This window comes from Cydia fagiglandana, chromosome 12, assembly GCF_963556715.1.
Source record: "Cydia fagiglandana chromosome 12, ilCydFagi1.1, whole genome shotgun sequence".
Taxonomy (NCBI): Eukaryota; Metazoa; Arthropoda; class Insecta; order Lepidoptera; family Tortricidae; genus Cydia; species Cydia fagiglandana.
Window position 1 is genome coordinate 19,397,062 of NC_085943.1, and position 18,703 is coordinate 19,415,764.

An 18,703-nucleotide genomic window follows, 5' to 3' on the forward strand; every position below is an offset into this window, starting at 1 on the left:
TGCCACTAGAGTTAGACATAGATAAGTCGGCGAAGATTTTGATAGCCCACGCAGTGCAAGTGTTATTCATACGTCATAATTTAGTTTGAAGTTAAAATAACACTTGCAATTCGTTACAGACTCTACACGCCATCACTTTGGCTTGGACATTTCAATGCATTATACAGTGCTATACTCTACTAATTGTTTTTTTTTTCTATCTTTTCAGGTACCACGTTGAAGAATGTAACGAACTCTAAGAAAATGCAAGGTCTCGCTCTAGCAAGTTGGAAACAGTGTAAGATGAAAGAGCGAGCATGAGAGATCCAGGGACCAGAGTGTTGAGCAAGATGCTGCTCTCGCTGCTACTGCACTGCTTCTGCGTGGCTACTACAGCTTCTGTATCTAGTGGAGGTAAGTGAAGTCAATAGACATATAGAAAAAAACGGACAAGTGCGAGTCGGACTCGCCCACCGAGGGTTCTGTACTTTTTAGTATTTGTTGTTATAGCGCCACAGAAATAAGTACATCATCTGTGAAAATTTGACCTGTCTAGCTATCAGACATGAGATACAGCCTGGTGACAGACAGACATAGTAATAGGGTCCCGTTTTACCCTTTGGGTACGGAACTCTAAAAATGCACTGATTACTCCTCAAACGGCAGGCGCCATTTGAAAAAAAATTAAGTACCTACTTACAAACATGGCTTCTGTTAGGTCGAGGAAAAGTCTGACTTAAAATGGTAATTGGTATTTCTTATTAAGGTACATTAAAAAAATATATTTTAGTATGAACTTACAACGTAGTATTATTCGTTACATACACTTTTTTCGGTAGTGCAGTTATCATAATGAAAATTAGTAATAAACAAATTGAACTCAAAGCAATCATGTCGACATTAAATGAAATCATACCAACCAACCAGACGAACGGCTCGATTCTGAAAATGTATTAGATCTCTACTAGACCTCAACAAGTTACGATATGGATAATTTAAAGATATTTGTAAGATAGATATGTCAAATTTGACGTTTCCGCGATTCTGGAGACCCTCTTGAACGATTTCGACAAGTTATGACTTAGATATCCAAGTCACATCTAGACGATATCTAATGTAAATCTAGTTGATCTCTATATCGTTTCTAGATCTTATGATTATCTCGTTTCCCGAATAAGCGTGGAAATGAAATGTCGTACATTACCTAAATAAGTTATCAAACTCGAGAACGCCACCGGCGATAAAGAGTGAGGCAACCTGCACAATCCCCGTAAAGTATTCGCTGTCGCTGTTCCAAATTAAACAAAATAAGTTATTCCACCGTCATTTCACGAATAGAATGGAAAACAAATTTCGCATTTCATCTTGAGCGTATGCGAGTCGAGAATATTTGAGAAATAAAAGAGTTTGTCGAAGGGCTTTCGAATAACCGATGTTGACAAGGAATTTAAGTGATACGAATGAAAAGCGCCTCTAGTCTGCATTGCTGTTTCTACAAAGTAATCTAGGGACATATTTTCAATAAGAATGCAAAAGAAAAGACTAAAGTTTTCCGGCTTGTAATTGTATTTTAGAATTATAGTATTTAAATGTAATAAATGTACGCTTAAATCTATTTAATATTCGTTCGTTGGACTATAAAAATACCGCCACTGAATTACAAATACCAGTTCACTTTTTTGTTTTATAATTTTCTTGTGGTAGGTTTATTCATTTAGAGCGTGTTTATTGCAAAAAGTATTATAACTAAAACTATATTAATAATTGAACAATCCTTGAGGTAGGTAGGTATAATATTTTTAAGTAGCTAACCGGATACTTTACTCTTGATTTTGATCAACTTACAGTATTCATTATAATTTTATTATTAATTATTTAATACAAATAATTTATACATAAACCATTTTAGGACCAATAAAATTCACGAAAAAAACTCGAGAACCGAACATATAAAAAAAGATAAACTGTCTCCACAAAAAATATTTGTAGTGGACTTGCATAAAATATTATACGTCCATACGCATTATATATTCAGTATTTTATCAACAATATTGATTTTGTACGACCGTAGTTTCTATAATAAATATTTCATCCCGTAGAATTTAAACTGTAGAGAAATTCCAATGTTTATTTTATTATTGCTATTGAAAATTAAAATTCTTTAAATGCTACGGAAATATGCCGACACGCATAGTTTACATAAACGCATTATGTAAATTGGAATTTTGATACCTATATCGTATCCGCCCAAATTGAAAATTATTCTTGTTGCCAACCCTAGCACTTATCGCGGGACATTTCACACGAGGGAGGGGCAAATGCAAGACCGCAATATCAATCACGAATCAATCGGGCCGGAGTGCGTGGCAGCCCTGGCCAGCCGACTGGAAGGAATCGAATGAAAATTCGGCGAATGATTTTACTAGGGTGTTTTAAGATTACCGATTCAGTGAACGCTATTGGTGATGGCTTTTTGATTCAAAAATGGAATTGTACTTTCATGTGTAACGATTACGCAATCAGCTCTAGCGTCTTTTGTATTGCTTCCATACGTGTGAAAATTTTACTTTGCCACAGTGAAAAGCAAATTAATGTAATTTATTTTTGTTACCTGAAAAAAGACCAAGACGTTTGGCTTCCTTGACCATTTATATTAAACATGATATTATTATATTCAAAAGTGGTAACTAAGATATTAAATCTACAATAATGTATGTTGTGGTTACAAACGCGTTTTGATTATTTCGATTGATTAACTTGTAAACAAAATAGTTCCGTGTTCAGTGCTTAATTAAACTTTGTACTTAATTAAATTTATATTATTGGAAAATATTGACTGTATTTTTTATTTAACGTTTAGATGCATGAAGTATCAATATTGATTGTAATATAAATTAGTAATAGGGTCCGATTTTTACCCTTTGGGTACGGAACCCTAACAAGACAAGTGCCAACCAAGTTCTCTTGAAATTGAGACTTTATTATGACGACATAAATTCGTAATTTAAATAAAGTGAATTTGGTTGTCACTTCGTTTATTTATATACCTACATGAAATACTAGGAATGTGAATCACAGATATGTATACTATATTGATTACCTACATACTGTAGAAATACGGCGTGAAAATAAGCCAATAAGTTTCATGACGGAACATTTTTTTCGTCTAATAGTGTCATTCACATTGAAACATCAAAAGCAAAAGATATAGGTACCTAAGTCATGCACAGTAGAAGAAAACTGACGTACTTACCTAAATGTTGACACTTTATTTCTTAACGACTTTGTGCTTTAGACTAAAAATAGACATAAGAAGCCATCTTGGCTTACTTAAGCAGGCCACTGACGAGCCTCCCAAATGGATGCCGTTACAATGGATCCATCCAAATGGACGGCATCCTAATATTAAACATTATAATATGTTTTTGACATTCACGGACCGATTTTGGATTGCAGCCACACTATTTGGACTGTTGGAAGGCTCGTCAGTGGCCACCTTTATAGTCCGATAAGAAATTGTAGAAAATTATTGAGGGCGCAACTTTCTACGTAACTGCCACATTTTTGACGTTGAATGCTTAAACATGGCAAAAATTTGGTATGGAAATTTATACTTCCTTTTTATTTAATTTCTACTATTTCATGTCGCACTATGACACCAAACACCAAAAAAAAAAAGTATGCCAATTGCTTCTGGTACACGCTTGATTATGTTTTCAACCCAAAACCTATATTCCCACAGATATATTTACACATGGTTATATATACACAGAGGTCGCGAATGTTGGAAAACAATAGGCTATCGCAGTGCGATGAGCAGCAAACGAAACGGAAGCGTCGACGAAACTATTAGAGATGTGCCCAGGCATATTTATTTGTTTAATTTTATTTTACTTTGTATGGCACCGTTTTTTTAATGTCCATAATATATAGATATTTGACTATAAGGAGCAGAGTCGTAGGTTCCTACGCTATATTATTTTTTGTTAAAAAGCCCTCCTTATAGTGTAAGGAGGGCTTTTTAACATTAACATTAGGTACAAATTTAAAATTCCAAAAAAAAAGGTGGAAAACCTCTTTAAAAATAGTCAGTACTCGTAATAGGTTTGCGCAGGATCATAAGGTGCCTTTTTCGAGAATAATTCATGAGAAAATATCCCAAATAAGGGAAAACTGGATACGATGCCAGAATGTGAAAAGATATGTAATATTTTTAAATAACTATATTTTTCCGCACGGAGAACAAAAAAAAATACCTAAATGAAAATGAAAAATGACATTTAGGTATTTTTTTGTATAATATGAAGAACGTTGAGCAACTTTGTATAAATAAATAACAATAAATTGGCTGTCAACCTTTACCAATGAATGATAAAATTTTGGTGAAAATACATTCGAAACTAACTGCTGTTACGTATATTTATACATAACCGCGTTGTGCACATCACTACATGAGCGCCGCCGCCGAAATAATCCATATCGAAAAATGCAAACACGCCGATGTTTATTCATACGCTGGGTAAGGCTAGCGTAGCGTAGTGTCAGTATGGTAATAATACACTAAAAGACAAAAGGATGCCAAGTTTTACCAATATTTATGAGTAAAATTCTGACATAATATTCCATGGCTTCGCTAGTGGTGACATTTGGATTTCAACTACAGGTGCAATCCAAATGTCACCATCTGTCATGTGTGTACTGTTGCGACCTCGGAGTAATTAACAATGGAGCCGCCATTAACAGGCGTTCCCCTCTGTCGAAAATAGGCGGCCAATGGTCAACCTCATGTCAACCATATGTATGGACTGACGTTTATCTGACATGACGTACCTATACATTTGATGTTCCCCTCCCCCGCAAAAAACGGCAGACTATTTTGTACCGAAAATTTTAGACATGGCGTCTCCATTGGTTATATCCTCCAAGGTTGCGACTTTAACGCCGACTGTATCTATTAATTTATTTGATTAAATGTGTGCCGAAATTAATGGCCTAAGTTCATAACATAAATGTCATATTGCGAACTAATTTTATCAAGTAAATTGACAGAGACAGTGGCGACATCCACGCAGCCGCAATAATGTCACAACAGTAATAGGTACAGCTTCAGGTGACATCTGAATTTTTGTACCTTGGTGAAATAAATATTCAACGCGGATATTATTTTAACTACACAAACGCGTTTAAACGAATTGTCCTAAAAATTTATACAAATTAATAATTTGTTTCTAATTTTATAATTGATTTGATGATACCCGTGCCAAAAATCTGTGCCAATTTTTGCCTTTTTGGAACTTTACAAATTGACCACAATTTGATCCTAACTTTAAAATCTCATGCAGATTACCTACGATTATATAGGTAGATGGCACCCTTAAAATATGAGCCATAAAAATCTTATAGTTCGAAAATCGCTTCAATTTAGCGGCAGATTATGATTGCTTAACATTTGTAGTTATGTGTAATATGTTATGTTAAATATTAGTATAATACAAGTAACAGGGTTCAGCTTATATGTAAAACTCCCCAGCCTTCATCGTTTTACCGCCCCAGTTATCTCTTCAACCATCCCACTGACCTTAGAGTGGACTAAAAAGCAAATCAAACGTTAAGGGCCCGAATCCCCTTTGATCACGTCTCTGGAGTCTCGTGATTTTACCGTAGCCCCCACAACCCTTTGTTTTGATCCCGATTCACAAAACGTAAGGTTTATACTACGATTTTCACCAGCATGATACGAGCCTTAGATTCGTAATAGCCGTGTGTGCATTATTCTGGTTTAACTGTAGCGAAGTATTCGATAATGTTTGTGAATAACGATGTATGTCACTAGCGAGACGAGTTAGGGCGCGTGTACACGGTGCCGCCTCCGCGCCGACACCGCACCGCCGCCGCACGGGCTCGTGTACACGGTGCTGCCTCCGCGCCGACACCGCACCGCCGCCGCGCCGCCGCCGCACATTACGTAAAGCAACGAGCAACGTAAAGCCCGCCGCCGCGCCGCCGCGGCGGGTTTTAGGCGTCTCGTGTACATAGCGCGAATGTGCGGCGGCGGCGCGGCGGCGGTGCGGTGTCGGCGCGGAGGCGGCACCGTGTACACGCGCCCTTAGCGGTTCTATTGTTTGCGGTGGCGGTGTAGACAGTTAATGTACCTACTCCTAGACAGCGATGTTTTTAATGGTTTTCACTTGAAGAGGTGTCTTACGTGTAGGTTGCTATTATTGGAGTAACTATTAAGTCTTTGTGTGCCCATGCAGTTGATCGTGTGAATTTGATTAAATAAAATCGTGGCGTTGTTTAACGCAGATTTGTAAATAGGTATAGGCAACGTCAAAGATATGTTTACAATTTTGTACTTTACTCCTTTGTAATAAGGCGAAAAATGTAAACATATCTTTGACGAGCTTTTATATCGTGGCTATGATATCAGTAATAAATATTATTTGTGAACTTTTAATAATTATTCAAATCAGGCGTTACTTTGTGGAACTTCATACCAACAAGGTACAAAACTCAACACGTGCGGAATTTTAGTTTCCGGAAGTTGGATCGTTATCATCTCCATCTTCTGAGGATATCTCGTAGATAGGCGATACACGTGTCGAGTTTTGTACTTTTAGTGATGCTATTTATAATTTCTTTGCGTAGCTATTTATGATCCCTGTTGTTAACTTTAATTGAATAGAAGTATAACGGGCTAGCATTAGCACTGATTAACTAGCACTTTATTATCAATTACTATCGTACGTCGTCGTCTTACATGCGTTATACAAGCTTAATTTTATAATCTAAGATAAAAGCAGGAATTAATGCTCGTGCTTATCACTCTGCTTCACCACGCGTAATGGCTCCTCTACACGATGGGCCAACGCCGGCCACTCCAAGGGACGCATTTATAAATAAAATAAAATATAAAATAAAATAAATTAAATATCATTTATTATCAGGCAACTAAGGCCCATAGATACATACCTTACAAACTTACATACATATAATAGTAAAATCTTACAAGCTAAAAAATTATTTCGGCGACACGGCGTATTTATGCGTTAGAGGGAGCAAGTGATATTGCTATCTCATTCTACCGCATGGCTGCGTCCCTTGGAGTGGCCGGCGTTAGCCCATCGTGTAGACGAGCCATAAAAACCTACTTACTACTAAACCCTAGCAGCCCAGAGACCTATAAAAAGGTCTCCGGCAAGGTTTGACGTATGGGCGGCTAGAGGCTAATGTTACATTAGAAGTTTTTATTGCACTAGAATACGGTATACAATAAAATACTTTTCACCCCACCAGCTTGGAAAAGCTTACTTTGCACTTTAAAAACAGATAGCAAAATTGCATTTTATTCACATGTGTCGTCAAGCTCACCATAGCTTAACGTTTAACGCTTAACGCTTAACCTATCGAATGAGATGATGCCTTTACTGATACTGGTTAGCGATATGTAATCATACGACATACCTATATGAGGCCTGGACGTTAGTGAGATGACGATTCACTCATTGCTGGTGTCCTACTTTATTACCTACATATAAAATTAGTTTCACCTGATTATCCACCTGGTTTCCTGAGCTTAGTCGCCTCCAAACCTCCCCTTATAGCGACCCCATTCCTCACACTAGTTTACCATAAGTTCATATTAGCCATCAACAATTCCCTCGGATCACTGTTCACTCTGAATACTGATATACGTTATTCACAATTTACAGGAGACACATCATTAATCTAATAACACTATAAGAAACTCGTTGAATTGATCCAAAAGCAAAATTATCTCCCTCCGTAGATTTTGTTCGCACCTAACCTCGTCTTATTCCTATCGTTCGGCGTCTACCCTCTTATCTTTTCCTAAAAAATCACAAATAACCTAGAAGCGGTTATTTTAACTTAAACGTGACTGCGAGCGCCATCTACCCCATGACGCTGGCAACTATTAGCCGGTTCGCGATTCGATATTCGCGACACTCCCGCCCCGCAGGAAGAAGCTACTCTTTTAATTGAAATTAGATGTCCATAGGCAAACATAGGCCAACATGTCAATAAATCAACAATTAGATGATAAGAACACTAATGTGAATAATAATGTATTTGAGCTGTTCATCCTCTGAATGCCTCTCTATGGCGCTGTGAATCGGCATGACTTGAGATTTCTTACAATTTCTGATGATGTTGTAGAGATGTGCTGAGGCACACCGTTTCTGAGACTGATCCGATTGTTCATCTGTATTTGTGCTGAGCTGATAAAGAACAAGATCCTGAGACTGGTCTGAGCATTCATCAATGTTTGTGCTGAGCTGATTAACAATTTGATCCTGAGATTGATCTGAGCATTCATCAATGTTTGTGCTGAACTGATTAATAATATGATCCTTGATATGATTCATTGGTATCTGTGCTAAACTAACTGATCTCTGATCTGAGACTGAAAGCAGGATCCTGAGATTGATGTGAGCGACTAAGCGCTTACCATGTCTGAGCTGAGCTGAGTAGGATCACGGCTGCGATTTGTCATCTCTGGTCCGTTACTGATCTCTCTGTCTTCCTATGACTAATGGTATTTCCCACAATCTCGCGCGTTCAGTTCCAAATTGCTCCAAGCAGTCATTAATTACAACGTGGCAACACCGATTTCATATCAAACATCGGTGTTGTTAGAACTCAATTCGCGTTGAGAGTGAGAACTCAATTCGAGTTATATTTTATCTATGACTACCATCTGTGATGTTATATACTGCTTTGCTTTTATGATATCCTTAATAACTTGTTTCACTACTTCAAGGTTCACAACTTCTACTACAGCAGACGTATACATAATGTCCAGCATAATTTGCGTACCTAATTAAACAACTGTAACCTTACTAAACACCGCGGCGATAAAAGCAACCGTCTTATCCGAACGTGACGTGTATATGTAACCTAAGTTCCCAACTTCTCTTTACTTAATACTACTGGCAGTAACCTACTATGTGAAGTATTTTAATCGACTTGCTTATTCATTAAACCTACTGCTGACATATCCATCTCTACGTGTATCTACTTCATGTCCGGCAGCCCTCCCCAGCCAAGGAAAAATAATGCTATTCTCATTTAATCACAAATCAAAATGTAAAAAAGAACCTATCTACAACTCGAGAGAACATTATTTTTTATTTTCTTAAGCTAAGCTCAAATTAGGCACTTATTTCGAGTCCTTTTCTTGTAGTTCGTTCTGATTTATCAAATAGATATTGTGCCAAAAATTACTGCAGTTTTTATTTGTCTAATCATTTTCTGATGCTGACGTGAAATAATCTAGTTTAAATAAGTTGAGACAGTCGTGTCAGCCTCTCTATTAGGTCTAAAAGCCATCTATGCATTTAACCTGAGCTACACTCAAATAATATAAACTAAGCACTTTATTTTCATCTTGGTTAGTTACAAACCTGTCAACAATTCTTTTTTACTGCGTTACATTTACTTTCCCGTGTACATATATATCAGTCATGCTAAGGATTGTAGAAACAGCAAAGCAAGCTGTACCGATTCATTACAACTTTACGTGCCTATTCTTTAATTGATGTAACTGATCTGAATCTGACTGATTAATAATCGCCAGCTTCCCGTATTACGGTATTTTCACTGTTGTGTCTATCAAATTGACCCTCTCTGTTTCCTTTATTCACAAATTTCCACTTCACAGCTTTGACAACCATGAGAGATATAGAAGGGTACTCACTCAGTAGCAAATACTCAATGTGTGGCAATTAATAGAGAATACAGTGGGCGCGGTGTCTGTCTGTATACTCTGTAAAGGCTTTCTCAAAGACTTGATTTCCTTAACTGGAGTAAAATGTCAGGGTTATGAGAGAAATGGGGATAACACGTCGAGTTCTCTTTTTAAAGTTGATCAAGGAGTGCAACTGTTCACTAACATCGGTGAATACATAATGAGAGGGTGGTGTCTGAGTTGGTAGACTTGGTAGCCAACGTATCAATAACCTCAGTTAAGCAAATGACATGACTATAATTAGATTAAGTGCCTGTGGAAAATAACTTGCGGTTTTGCTTCTAAAATTGAGCATGTCAGATATGAGTCCTTAACTCCATACTCAGGATCCAGACCAGGTTCATACCCTAGGATCAAAAGAAATAAGACGGAGTTGATGTATGTCGATATTCCTGTTAACTAAAATGAAGAGTACCAATGATGCATGATCTAGATGCAAGTTGTTGGTTTACTTGGGATCTTAAATAAGCGACGATGGCGTTTTCGACCAAAGGGTAGTGAGAAGAGTTCAGGTGGCCAAAGGTACGGTGAAACGACTCGCCAGGGTATGCATATGGGAGTACATACAATAAAGATCACACTAATGCGGACGCCTTGTTTTCTCGATCTTTCTGTACATGTCCAAACCTAGAATATTAAAACTGAAACCCATCATAGGACAGATGCATTTGATATGTGGTACTGGCGAAGAATGCTTGAACGCAGTAGGTGAAATTGCATCAAGTCTCGACGAACTCAACATGAAACCGAGGTTATCCACTATCTGTACTCATCGCGCATATACTTTCTTCTGCTATCGAGGTAGAAGAGGACCCTATAGTCTGGAGAAGCTCATAATCACTGGCCACATGGCAAGGAAACGTAGGGATAGGGATGGACGTATGGCCACACGGTGGGCGAACAGAAAAATATTAAAGTCAAAGCCACATTACAGGCTAGCATATCTAGGTACTGATGGTGAGCACTGGTGAAGAACCACACACGACAGGTGTCCAACTGTACACTGTGACTCAAGAGGATAGTGCAACGAATAAGACTGATAACTGTCTTGTGACTATTGCTCCTATAGTAGTCGTACATAAAACAAATACCATGTCCTTAACACTCCGATATTTCACAGTAATATTAAAATTAATAAAGACAGATACCTGTCGAACTTCCTTATATGACATCTGATTTTAATTGTGATTCTGATTCTTGTCTAGCTGCAGCCTGCATTTTATATCTCAATATTCTGATTAAATCTGATAATAAAGCTAACAGTTGATGCCACGATCATACACCAATAATTACTTGGCTCATGATTAATCTCTTCCTTTTACAACATAAAAAGTTTAATACTTAATTGAAGTTACCTATCACCCTTTCCTTCCTTCTTCACAGGTTTAAATCAACACATTTTGTGTTAAAAATAATGTTCACTCGCATCACAATGTCTGCTGTGATAGACGACAGACAACTATCTATATATACGTTCCAAAGGTATGCTTTTGCAGAGTTTTCAATAACATGCATTATAACTACATAATATTACAATCACCTAATGTTGGTACACACTGTATTATTCATACTATTTTATTAACATCTTAGCAAAAGCTGTGTTGCCAGACGAGATAAGATATTTAGCCAATACGTTGTTGAGCCTGGAACAGATACTATATGATATGATATAAAAGGCTAATTTCTAGCCTAGTGTTGAAAATTATAAAATTATTTATTATTATTAATGTTTCGTCTAGACCGTCTAGTATTATTACAGTTTACCACACAACATCTATCGTGGCCCATTTTTATCGTAAATATGATTTTTAAGGCAAAAAGGAACGTGAACTGTAAAGTATGTGAATTGACAGAAACACTTGCTTGCAAACTTGTCGTATTTAGCCACATCAAGCGCTGAGTTTGTTTCGGTTCCCCCCACCACTTGCTTTGCACGCAGCACGCACTTTTCGTTACCTATACATAGGTAATATACTCTGTAACAAATGCTCTTGTGTCTTTGTCATTATACCATCATTTAATTTCATAACTACTTGCACAGAGTCGGATAATGACTACTATCATTGTTAAAAATACTTTATCACATTTATTTAAATAACCGAATACTTGAGAATTTCTCTTATTCAGAAACCTATCCACCATGGTCTTACTACTGTCTCTATAATTATTATGAATATGTAGGGTCGTATACTTTAGTATTTAGTATCTCGATTGGGTAGGCGATATCAATTAATATGTGTTGCTTGATTCCAATTCATTTAACAAAATCAAATTAGTTATTCATGGCTAATGGCTATTCATTAAATTATCTATTTCTGTTCCACTCCCTTATCTATTTCTGTTCGAGTAAAAGTAAAGTATGTACTTAGAAGTATCTTTTAAATCAGTTAGCAGATAATATAGAAAGCAGTAGGCCATTCAATCAGTATGCCTTTCATTGGGAGTCTTTTCAATAATAGGAAGTCATTATACCTTAGGGTATTGCTTAAGTGCAAACGTATTGGTGGTGGCTTATACTAAACAGTTTTGCCTTTGTCATTTACCGTTATTCAAGTAGATATTTACTGATTCTCTGATAACAATTTATATTGGAATGTTAATTGGGAATAAATTGAGATACTATACTTCGTTACATCAACAGACAAGTCTTTGGAACCTTAATGTAACGCTGATATACGCAATCCATAAGTAAAGTAAGTGAATATTGTTTAAATTAATTCGGCAGTTTTTTATTCGGTTACAATCATTTTACCCGTTTATTTTTTTTTCAGAACAGAAATGCATGCCAATTGAGTATGTTACTATTGTTTAATCTACCATTGGAACGGCTGAGTGATTCTGATTGAGTTCCAATGATGTTTCTGGTCCTTTGAGTTTGAGTAGTATGTACATTGTACGAGTACATATGACATCAAATTGTAATCTGATTTGAATTGCCTCCTGCATTTTCATCCAGGCACATTACAACTAAATTATACCGACTTCTAAGAAAAAGAAACCAATCCGTTACAATTCCGTACGATTGTAACAACAAAAACAACTAGGCAAGAAATTCCAAATTAACATCTCTTATGATATGAGTGGATCTAGTCCTTCAAACGAGGTGAGTGTAAAATTCGAGTTTTTTAAATAAACTCAATGATTCTGATTAAAGCCCAGTGAAAATATGGATCCGTAAAACATACCATTATAATAGCCTGGTTTGCTTGTCTGGAAGATATCAATCTTTTAGCGATAAGACCGCCCGTTCTGCACAATAGTATAACTGATGTGTTAAGTTCCTTGAGCAGTAAAGAATATTGTGTTGTTGTAAAAATATTGATCATATAAGTATAAGGCTAATACGTTAAATCAAAAGATACGCAGTATAAATTGTTGTCAATTCACCACGCTTGCGCTCACGACTAGTTGAATCATGACTGAGCTGATAATTTGTGATGAAGCGGGTATTCTGCAAGCAATGCATGTTCTAGAAAAGCATGCAATCCAGTTAGGCCAAGAAATAAGAAGTTATAGAGGGAAATGCTAGGAACACAATTTTTGACTCCGTAACTTTGTTTGGACTAGTTAGGAGGTGAACATATCAAAAGTCCCCGGCCGTAGCCCCGGTGCTGGGGGGGAGAGGGGGGAAAGAAGGTCTCATTTTTCGGTTTTTCACTAATATCTTGGAAACTATGCATCTTAGCGACATGACTACTGAGACAAACCAAAAGCTGATAAAAATTGTTACAAGTTTTATTCAGTCAAGTTTTTCGATATCTTGAATAGTTTTTGAGATATCCGCTCTTGAAAGTTTATTTAGGGCTTTAAATTTTATCTTGATATCTACATTAGTGAAGCTGCTAGGCCGTGTTTGGTATCATTTTCGTATAAATCGGGGATGCTGAATTCATTTTTGGTATCACATTGACACCATTCCTAAGAAAAAACATATAAACTTTAAACAAATAACTTTTTTTTTTAATTCCTCTTCACGCTTAAACCGCTCAACCGATTTAATTGTAATTTGGTATACAGATATTTCGACTCCCAAGACAGGACATAAGATACTTTTTATCTCAATAATCATCCTTTAAAGTTGTGAAATGGAGTATGGGGGGAATTAAACTTCATCGACGAAACTGAATTCCTGAGGTTCATACTGCTTAAGGTAAGGTTTGAAGTCATGTTAGGTATCATTTTCATCTAAATCACAGATGTATACCATCCTAAATTTCTCCTAAACCGGTTCAGCGGTTACTGACTCCCCATACAAACTTCCACCCCACTTTTCACATCCTCTAAAGATGATTTTGGTTATAAAAACTATCCTATGTCCTGTGTCGAGACTGAAACTATTTCTGTACCAAATTTCAACGAAATTGGTTCAGCGGTTTAAGCGTGAAGAGGGATTTAAAAAAATATATTTTTTTTTAATTTTGTTTTTACTTCGGAATAGTGTCAATGTGATACCATAAATGAATTCAGCACCCCCGATTTATACGAAAATGATACCAAACATGGCCTAACAGCATCACTGATGTAGATATCAAGATAAAATTAAAATCCCTAAATAAACTTTCAAGAGCGTCTATCTCAAAAAATATTCAAGATATCGAAAAACTTGACTAGATAAAACTTGTAACTAAATTTATGAGCTTTCGGTTTGTCTTAGTAGTCATGTCGCTAAGATGCAAAGTTTCCAAGATATCAATGAAAAACCGAAAAATTTGACCTTCTTACCCCCCTCTACCCCACAGCACCGGGGCTACAGCCGGGGACTTTTGATATGTTCACCTCTTAACTAGTCTAAACAAAGTTACGGAGTCAAAAATTGTGTTCCTAGCATTTCCCTCTACAACGTTTTTTGAGCATTCATTTCCTGACCTAAGTAAGAATTAACTTGGCGTGGAACATCATGATCACAAAATATTGTTTATCACCAATTTAACTAGATACCGATGTAAATAGAAAATACACAAGATCGGAGGTCAGACCTAAACTGGTTTGTTAGCAACAACAGTTGGTAAGCCATAATATCAACTAAAACCGCATTAAAATAAACTTTCAATTTGGTTCTAAAACTATTCGGCCACACAGAACAATGAATGTGAGATTTTGATTTTTATTATTTTAATATTAAGATCTTAACTCCTGCAACGTTACAAACAAAATTGCAAAGGCACAGATGCCAAAAAATCGAGTATTATTATTTTAACAGATCTAATCATTTATGCGATTTCATTTATGTCTTACATTGAATTCTTTGAACATTACATTGAACATTGAAATATGGATTTATATGTTTTTTTTTATAAATGTAAATATAAAATGTTTGTTCAGTTATAAGTACATCCTCTGTTTTATAAGCTGTGTTACTGACTAGTTGTTATCGCTATGTACTATTCTGATCGCCTGCCGAGCGCGGGCAACTTAATGGCGCGCCCGAGCTAGCTCAGTAACCATGATCTCCAACACACATAGTCGCTACGCATTCCGCGATCTGTAGTACTGGTTAGCCTGAGACCTCGCGCCTGCGCCTGCGCTAACTAATATAATGTTCTCGCGTACCTACTTACTTGTGTAAGTCGCTGCGGGCAAAATAAATAAAAAATGTATACCTACCTACATATATATTATTTTTGTGTCAATTTTGCAAGAACTCAATAAATTTGCACTTAATATTATGTAACAAATAAAAATGTACTCGGCAAGATAATTAATTCTTAGTATAAGTATGTTAGCTCATGTAAGTGAATTGTAATATTCTTATGAGTATTAAAATTTCTTTAAACCTGATTAAATTACGAAAAAGGTCATAATCGTCACTTAAGAACCCAATTTAAAAACAGATGTACTAATAATAATGCAGATGTAGTAATGTTAAATTGTTGGTCAACTGCATAATTTGAATCTTCTAGCTCAGGTGATAAAGTCGTTGTTTGATAGGATCCATGCTGGTTCACAAATCGACCAGCAAACTTTAATTGAAAATGTATTTATATCGACCGGGATATGAACCGTGATTACCTTTTCCTTAACCGTGAATCATTTAAGACTGTTATTTCATCCAAAATGTCGTAAATTTTTATTAGTGCGTGATTTTATCAAAGACTGGTCGGGTAACTAAATCTAAACAAGTAAAGCAACTTGTCAACTACATCATCAAACATAATAAATATCAAAAAGAAACCATGTTCTTGTGAAAATAATCATAACAGACACCTAAATATAGATTACAATTAAACCTCCTGTTCAACTTAAACTTGTTAGGCATGAGCGGGTATGGTAACGGTACCAATCATATGATATTTAAGAGAACAATGAGATTATTCACAACTTTGAGAAAAAATCAAGTTATTTTTATCAAATATTGGCTTCTTCACCTTTTCTTTGATACATGACATATATGTATTTCTGTTTCTATTGGATTATTACTGATACGTGTAAAGTTTCTACTGCTTAGGGCGTTAAAACTTGAGTTGAATGTCCATTTCGTCCCCCACGTTTTTAGACATGTTCAATGAGAAATGTACGTAATGGTTGGTTTCAAAGTAATGAAATCTGAGACTTAAGCAGTTCCATGGCTCTTGTTGAAGGTAGTGTTACTAAGTTAGTGTTTAAAAACTGATTGTAAACACCTCTCTGACAGAATTTATAGTAAACATACCAATATTGTACTATCTTTTCTGATGTGACAATCTTTACCACTCTCTCATCCTTATAACGTAGAAATGTTGGAATACTGAGCGTTGCGACGGTTTCAAGGCACGTCGGTTAAAAACAAACTTTGCTGCCCTGGCGACACAAACATTTTTATTACATCAACCAGTGACAAATACTGGCTGTAAAACGTTAAATATATAACATAATGCTTTCAAATATTTTTATCATTCAAAACCATCACTTGGAATTCCATTCTACTGCTTAACATGAGGAATCAACTCCAAATTTGCACTCTATAGGACTGATTGATTAACACACTGCTTTCAAAGATCAAAGCGAGCTTTTTAGTATTTTGTATTCCAAGAAAACTTTTGAAACTATATTGCATTTAAATAATATACCAAGGAAATTTTTGTATTTAGATACCTATTTTTTTTTTAAACAATATATATTTACTGACATTTGCAATTGCAATATCAAAGAGCAAGAATGTTCAATAAAATGTAGGCACTTAATTGCATATGTGCTCCGGTGAAACAATAACATATTCGCCAGCTTAACGCCTTTTTGCAAAAATAGGATTACATAAATATGGGCTTCATTTCATGCCTGAAAAAAACCTTAAATTGAACTGAACAAACAAAAAAAAAATAACTCTTAAGTTGTACGTGCATAATTATATAAATTGACTTTTCATATGTTACTTTTGATGATGATTGATTAGATTATGCATGTGCATAAAAGATCCCAGCATCTCCACCATGTCGTCAAGCTCACCATAGTTGTTAACCTATCGAATGAGATGATGCCTTTACTGATACTGGTTAGCGATATGTAATCATACGACATACCTATATGAGGCCTGGACGTTAGTGAGATGACGATTCACTCATTGCTGGTGTCCTACTTTATTACCTACATATAAAATTAGTTTCACCTGATTATCCACCTGGTTTCCTGAGCTTAGTCGCCTCCAAACCTCCCCTTATAGCGACCCCATTCCTCACACTAGTTTACCATAAGTTCATATTAGCCATCAACAATTCCCTCGGATCACTGTTCACTCTGAATACTGATATACGTTATTCACAATTTACAGGAGACACATCATTAATCTAATAACACCATAAGAAACTCGTTGAATTGATCCAAAAGCAAAATTATCTCCCTCCGTAGATTTTGTTCGCACCTAACCTCGTCTTATTCCTATCGTTCGGCGTCTACCCTCTTATCTTTTCCTAAAAAATCACAAATAACCTAGAAGCGGTTATTTTAACTTAAACGTGACTGCGAGCGCCATCTACCCCATGACGCTGGCAACTATTAGCCGGTTCGCGATTCGATATTCGCGACAACATGTGAGGCAAAGTAATTAAATGCAAATTTTGAGTCGTTTTCTTATGTTTGCTGGTAGAATTGACTTTTAAATGATGATTTTGGATGATAAGTATTTAATAACATTCATTTGGATTTGATTTGGTTTGATTTTGTTTGATATTTTACATTGAATATTTGCTTCGGGTTGGTGTGGTGAAAAATTTTGTGTTTCACTCGGGGGCAAATTTTGTTTAACCCTCGTGCTTTGAAACCCTCGCAATGCTCAAGATTCCATTTTTCGAACCACTCGCTACGCTCATGGTTCAATTTTGGAATCTTTCGCTTGCTCGGGTATCAATATTAGCACGAGCTGTTAAACAACTACTTTGCCCCCTTGTAAAACAAATAACTATTTTATGCGACAAGACCGCCTGTTCTTTACCTCTGCTTGTATTTCTGATTGCTTTTGTATTGTTTTCTTTTATTGAGGTGTGCAATAATAGTAGATTGTTAACCAAGGGTGGAAAGTGAACCATTTCACCCGAGATATTGGCGCTCGAACGAAGAGAGAGCGCCAATAGTTCGAGGGTGAGATGGTTACTTTTACCCGAGTTAAACAGTCTACTTTTCATTTCGACTATGAGGAAAGTTAAACACGATAATTAATGTAGGTTTATTATTGGTAAGTATAATTCTTTAGAACAAATTATTAACAGATATATGTATAGGTAAACCTCATAACTATAAGTCACTCGAATCACTTGAAAATGTAAACGGCGCCGATTTCAGTCGTGCGGAAGCTGATATGAGAGCTTATCATATGGCATATATTGCTGTTAGCCGTTGCTCGAAGTAAAATAAAAAAAAATACTTTCCACCATAGGGTGGGAAATGCAATTTTCCACCCGGTTATCAGCTTATGAAAAGTAAACTTTCCGAACAGGAGAGATGAAAAAAGTATTTGTATTGTGTTGTATACCTTTTCTATTGTAA

General features: G+C 36.1%; 1 protein-coding gene across 1 annotated transcript in view; it reads left to right on the top strand.

The window, feature by feature from the left end:
• Nucleotides 1-233: 233 nt before the first annotated feature.
• Nucleotides 234-18,703, top strand: part of LOC134669703 (immunoglobulin superfamily DCC subclass member 4-like) — a 207,434-nt gene continuing 188,964 nt past the window's right edge. Inside the window, exon 1 of the mRNA XM_063527383.1 lies at nt 234-393. Coding sequence (XP_063383453.1) covers nt 297-393 — 97 coding nt within the window. The 5' untranslated portion in view covers nt 234-296. The remainder of the gene's footprint in view (nt 394-18,703) is intronic.